Source organism: Anopheles cruzii, chromosome 3 (genome assembly GCF_943734635.1).
Source record: "Anopheles cruzii chromosome 3, idAnoCruzAS_RS32_06, whole genome shotgun sequence".
Taxonomy (NCBI): domain Eukaryota; kingdom Metazoa; phylum Arthropoda; class Insecta; order Diptera; family Culicidae; genus Anopheles; species Anopheles cruzii.
In genome coordinates, this window is record NC_069145.1 from 18,622,440 (window position 1) to 18,629,086 (window position 6,647).

Consider the following 6,647-nt stretch of genomic DNA (forward strand, 5'->3'; position numbering starts at 1 on the left):
GGTGCACTGAAAGCAGTGCAATATCGATTGACCAAACAAAATACGCTGCATCATATCAGAATATTGTCACGAACGCACGTAACCGTGATCGTTGAGCAAACAACCCAATAATTTTGCATTCGAAATGGTGGCACAACACAGAGTGGTATCATCTGCGCCATGCGTCAAGGTAAATGTGAAAGAAAATTGCACTCTGCATGCCACGTGCCATGTTTACTCAGCGCCATTGGAATTAATTAAACAAACACAAAAACGTGACCGTTGCACCGTTGGTGCTGAGTTCGTCAATAGAAGTATCTCTTTGGATGTAAACCATTGGCCGACGGTGCAGTGGGAAACCACTGGCGCTGATTTTTATGTCCGTGGTTAAATTATCAATTTGTTCGAAACATAACGTAACACAAAACATTGAATTGCAAGTACCATCTTTTCATTTGCGTTGACGACACGGTAACGCAGTGAACGATACGGGCCATATGGTTTCCAATTACCGCACTAAAGTACCAACCTTACCTTGTTAACCCGTTCGATAGAGTACCGCAATGGCCGGGGGTAATGTTTTGTACATTAAAAGCACACACTGCTTCGTACGTAGCTAATTCGTCGACAGAAATGTCAGATTATCAGCCGTTCCATGGCTTGCCCACTCGCAATGGCTGCTGCGATTGGGTTGAAATTAATTCTTCGCCTCGATTCGGATGATTGACGGGCACCGACCGTCGACGCACGCTGGAAATAAGTTTGTCAATTTGTCGCGGATTAGCGCTGATTGATCGATCGATCCAGCGCGCGGACGAGATTGTTCAAACCGAGCTCCGGCGAGGGTTTATGCTGTGCATTCATTTTCATCAATTAAACGCACATGTCGGTCGGTCGATGGGCTAATGATTGATTATTGGCGGCTGTGTAGACTAGTCACACCGGAGCACGATGATTGTGCGTTTAAGGTGCGGAAAGCTATCCGGTAAAAGTTGGTAAGTTCATTACGCCGCACCGTGCGGGGTTCGTGACCCGCGACGACGACGAGCATAGCGCACCGGAACAAAAAGTAAATGATAAAAGTTTAGCGAAATGATTGATTGACAGGTCGCGAAACACCACCTGGCAAGTGTTGTCGGGGTTGGCTTTGTGCTTTTCAGGAAACCGAAGCACGGCCGGTAGAAAGTTTTGCACAAGTTCGCAATTTGTACGTGGCGTCGGGAAATATTGAAGACAAATTAGTTAAAAAAAGGAAACTCTTTACTTACTAATCCAATAGATTAGCAGTTATCATTTTGTTTTGAATAAAATACAAATGTACCGTATTCATTGAACGTAGTTTGTTTTATTGCTAATTTCTATCTCACTGTTGCCCTGTGAAGTACCACCGTATCTCGTCGGGCATCAGTGTCCGTCCATTCGTTCTGTGATCACCGGATGCATTCATGCTAGACGCTACAGAGACGCGAATGGTTCGAAACCTCTCCTCATTCGCACAGACACACACGCGCGTACACACACACACACACACACACACACACACAAATATTAACTACTTTGGCACCATGTTCTACGGGCTATTTCTCTAATGTACGTCCTTCGATCGGTTCACCTAAAAGTTCCCGCACTTTGTTCGCCGGCTCCGGGATTTCCGGGTCCAAATCCGGGACTGGTTCCGGTGTAGAATAATTTGACGGACTTCGCGACCTCCCGGACAATTGTCGTTCAAGCTCTCGGTGAGGGTTGGGTTGCGTGTAAAACGGATACAGTCGGTTGCGCGCTAACGCTAACGGGGATGTACGGGGAGCTGGGATTAAAATTGTCTCACAACATTTGCTAACTTCTCGTGCACGGTGAATGGTTTAAAATGTGGCATTCGGCCGCGTGGATCAAACTCGTTTTGGTTTTCCTCAATACCTATGCTAGAGTGTGTTACTGACCTACTTACTGGAGGCTACTCCGTTCCGAATCTTTGCCGGCACCTTTTTTTTAAAACGATTTCCTAGTAAAACCGAGCTAATCGTGGGGTCGGCTAGTGTCTGTGTGTGTGTTTGTGTTGGGAGGTGCTTAAGAAGGACCATAGTTGCTAGATGATGATGCAGAGTATGCAGTTCGACACGCTAGGTTTCTCAGTTCTAAGGGGATATCAACTTTTTCGTCTTTAAGGTACACTTCGGCTATCTGTGGCCGCCTGCTACGTGCGCTGCTAAAAGGATGTGCCGGAACTCCGGCAACACGGGTACACATTACACCTGCACTTAACCTTAATACCTTTTCTTAATAGATTCTTCTGCACACCCGCCGGGGCCAAGTTTCGCGTGTCTCTTTGCGGGACGTTTGTAAATCGATTTGTTTCAAATGTTCCAACCCTATCGCACGGCGTGTTGTCTACAGTGCGTCATAAAACATATCATGCGATACGCGATATATAGCTTCAACATTCTTAAACGATGTATTGTAAATACGTACACTTTCAACACTAGAACGACGCTAAACGGTTTGCTGGTTTTATCTCTGTTTGCACACGCACTACTTCACTACATGTTACACTCTACATTCCATTCTGCAACACTCCATTTGTTATGTGTGCAGGGCCAACGATAACGACTTCCGCTTTTCCATAATTCCTACTCTCTAAGGGTTAGTTTCTTCCAACTCGATGGGTTTGGTCTAACAGTGCCTTCGTGGGCCTTCGTGTTCTAATACTTTTCGGAGGATAACATAAATAAAGTGAATGCTCCTTACTTCCGAGGTTCCAGGACAGCACAGTTCCAATGCTCCCAACAACAAAGACTTGCCTAAGCCATCTCCCCAATAATTATCTCCACTTTTCCCCGAAACCCTAACACTAGGTGGTTGAAATATTGTCACGTTCTACTCATCATGAGATGCCTCACAGATACGTCTTCGCTTCGTGCTTGCGAAACTCAAACTTAAGGTCTTACCGACCGTGTCTTGGCGAATTTGCATCATACCTATTTAAACTACCTGCGAATTTCTTTGCCAGTTTGGGCGCACCAAAGAATGTAAAGGAACAAGCAACCAACAACTGATGGTGCGACTTTAGCCGCATCGCGTGTTTCCACACCCAAAAGTGCAACATAATTGACCCGTCCCTGGAGCGCCTGGATTCCTACAACACCGGGTTTACTTTCGAAATGCTAGGTTACGGTTATGCATTGTTTAAAACTAAAACAAAGTTCCTAACAGCTTTGTACGCTACCGTCGATTTGATCCTTGGTTTCGTTTCGTCCTATAGTGGGTTCTTTTTCGGTAATTTTCGCTAACATCGACACTCAACTATCATAAGATCTGGGCTAAGAACAATAGTTTACACTCAACGAATAGTTTCTAGGCTGCTATCACCGGGGGGTTTTCTTGCATCGTCCATTGTTTCATCGGCGGAAATCGGCGATTCCGTTCGGTCTTAAATGGCTAACAAAGATTGCTCCTTTTATTATCACTAGAACAAGGTTTTCCTAACCTTCCCACTAACTCGCACTAACACTTCGTTCAGTTCGGCAACGGTGAATGACGCGTTTTGTGTTCCGGTTCCGGACCACCTACCAGATGTCGCAGTTCTTCTGGTAGCTCAGCTTCGTGGCGGGGTGACACTGAAAGACATCGGCCGCACTGCCGCCCTGGGAGATGAGCCAGGTTAGGCTGCAAAAAACACAAGCACAACAGGGAGAATGTGAAAACGCGGCGCAATCAGCGACCGGGTCGAGTTCGTTGCTTACATTTCATCGAAATCACTTGAATTGACGTCGATCCCGCCGTACTCGGACGCGGCGCACAGCTCCTGGGCCGAGACGAGAAAGAAGATCTGGGGCGGCGTTAGGCTGAGCCCGGGCAGCCGGTTCATGCCCTTGATTGGCCCGGACAGCGACAGCAGCGTGTGGTACGCGATCTGCAGACCGCCCGAGTGGATCAGCAGCTCCATGCGCGAAGCGTTCGAGAAGACGGTCACCGCGCTCGGGACACACTGCATCACCTTCGCCTCGAACGCCTTCGTGATCGACCGCAGGATTTCCTTGGCCAGGGTCGTGCCCAGCGACGCGTAGTGCAGGTACGGCGGAAGCACGGGGTTGAAGTACGGCACCAGGATCACCGAGATAGGCACGACGATCGAGTGGGACAGCGTGTCGTAGAACACCTTGGAGATTTGTGGGTAGGCGTACCTTCAAATGGGAAATGCATTGGTTAGGACTCTGCGTATACTTAATTTTTAAACAAAACAACAAGTTTTAGAAGCTGCATTTTAGTACAAATTATAGAATATACAATAAGAAGAATAAAACAAATAGAAACTAATAGAAAATCCATAAAGATAGAGTCAGAATTAACAAAATTATGGCATGGAACAGAACAACGGAAAGAAAAAGCACGCCTTTGATTAAAGTTATACAAAACAAACGAATAAAAAGTAGTAAAGAGCAAAAAGAGCAAGTGGCGATCCTTACGCTGTCTGGGACGAATCCACACTAAAGTTGACCGCCTTCGTGCGATTGTTGTTGATTTCGTAGATCTTGAGCACGTTCTCGAACCAATTGTCCGAGCTGATTTCGATCTGCGGAAACGGACACATACGTCAAGGTGCGACAGTGCGCGGCTTCGAGTGGTTCTCACCTCATCCAGCACCGACGCTATCTCGGACCGATTGAAGAGCGTTGGCCAGACCTTGGCCTGGACCTTCAGCTGGGACAGCCGCACCAGGGCTGCCCCTCGCAGCGATGGCGCCCGTTTCAGATGTTGCTTCATGTTTTCGAACATTGCCTCGGTCTGCGAAAGTAAAAAAACCGAGCCACCGGCCCGGCGAAGAGAGGGTGAAGAGAGGGAGAAGAGGGCGAATGAGGAATCGGTCGCCGGACATTAGATCATCGAAAACCCGTCAACCCGGCCGGCGCACACAGTAAAGTGAGCGGTAAATCAATTCACCGCCGGCGGACCCACTTTGCGCCGAAACTACGCTACGCACCGACCGGAGCGAATTGGCCACCAACCCCCCCGGCGGCCGACCGAGCATAAATAGAGCACGTTTCGGTGGCCCACAGCCACCGGGTGGGGGGGAGGCGTGTTGGTGCGGCGAGAGATCATAAATTAACCTTAAACGCAAGCTACATGCCGGATGAGTAATGGTGTTATCGTTTCGCTGTTATATGAAAAGCTGAATAAATCATGCCGTGGCTCTGGCGGATGTTTTCGGGTCGATGGCATGGCGCGGACACATACACATACACACGAAGTTGCCGATGCTATTTCGGGCTTTGGGTTCCGCTTCGACTTTGTTGCTGTTTGCTTCACTGTGTATGATCGCCCCTGGAACACCCGGCGCGAAGAATTTACGCACAATTTGATGCTGCCGGGCGCGGAGCATAAAACGTGAACCCCATGCGAGTGAACGGACAAAAAAGGGGAATCGCTTTTATGTGAGTTCTATGTTGAAATGTGTGTTAATGTAACGAAAAGAAACATGCCAACATCCGCTGCGGTAGCTATTTGCACAGAGAACAGACCCACACAACACTCGTTCTGGGTGTTCTCGCCGTTATTATGTGAACGAAGGTTGCTTCGATTCCGAATCGACATAGGAACCGGCCTGGATGAAAGCTTGACTCTACAACGTTGTGTTCGATGGTCTAACGAAAAAACTCATTGTTTAAGGACGAGGAATAACTATTTTCAAGGTTTCACTAGGTCAAAACACTTTATGTTTTGCTCTTCTTAACTGTAACGCGTACGCGTGCACTATAAACATATTAGGACTTTGAATATACTTATGTGGTTTTACTAACTAATGGTTACAATTTTTTGAAATAAAGTATGTGTTTGGCAGCTACTGTCATTGCCTATCTAACGCATAGTAGATTTTTTGTCTAAAGTGTAAACCACACCTATTTAAAGCTTCTGAAAATGTCGAGTTTTGTTCCTGTAAAGTGGTGAACATGCTCTTGCAGAGAGAACATGTCAGATGTGGTTTGCGCGGTTAAAAAGTGGTGGTTTTGGCTTGGAAGACCACGAGCGACAGCCAAAAAAGTTTGATGTTGAAGGGTTGGCAGCATTGCTCGATTTAGGACGAACTCGATGTGAAACCCAAAAAAAGCTTGCAAAAATGTTAGGAGTTGACCACACGACAGTTTCCCATTGCCTGAGTGCTGTGGGAATGATTAGAAAAATGTCTTATTGGGTTTCACATGAATTGAAAGAAAGCGGAACGAAGGAAAACCATTTGCGAGTTTCTGCTTGCACCGCAGAAAAGAAAAGGGTTCTTGTACCGATTCGTCACTGGTGATGAAAAGGGGAGTTATCACGAGAATCATGAACGCAAAAAGGCATGGGTACAGCCTGGTGAACCAGGTCCATCGCAACCATAGCGAAATGTTGTGCAAAGGTTATGTTGTGCATTTGGTGGGATACAAAAGGTGTGGCGTACTATATGCTTTTAAAACCTAATGAAATTTTTGATAGACAATCCCATCGATAACAATTAATGCGTTTGAAGCAAGCTATGGCCATAAAAACGACCGGAATAGGATAAAAGACATAATGAACATGCCAATGCTCGACCACACACCGCAAAACCGATCAAAACCTGTCTCGAAATTGTCGGATGGGAACTGCTGCAGAGCCCAGCCCCGTGCAGATCCATTATCTCATCCAGCAGGTGA

General features: G+C 46.9%; 1 protein-coding gene across 1 annotated transcript in view; it reads right to left on the bottom strand.

The window, feature by feature from the left end:
- Nucleotides 1-3,506: 3,506 nt before the first annotated feature.
- Nucleotides 3,507-6,647, bottom strand: part of LOC128273387 (endothelin-converting enzyme homolog) — a 14,293-nt gene continuing 11,152 nt past the window's right edge. The window contains exons 8-11 of the mRNA XM_053011334.1: nt 4,609-4,761; nt 4,443-4,549; nt 3,720-4,160; nt 3,507-3,642 (exon numbers count right to left, since the gene is read on the bottom strand). Of these exons, the coding sequence (XP_052867294.1) occupies nt 3,543-3,642; nt 3,720-4,160; nt 4,443-4,549; nt 4,609-4,761 (801 nt within the window). The 3' untranslated portion in view covers nt 3,507-3,542. The remainder of the gene's footprint in view (nt 3,643-3,719; nt 4,161-4,442; nt 4,550-4,608; nt 4,762-6,647) is intronic.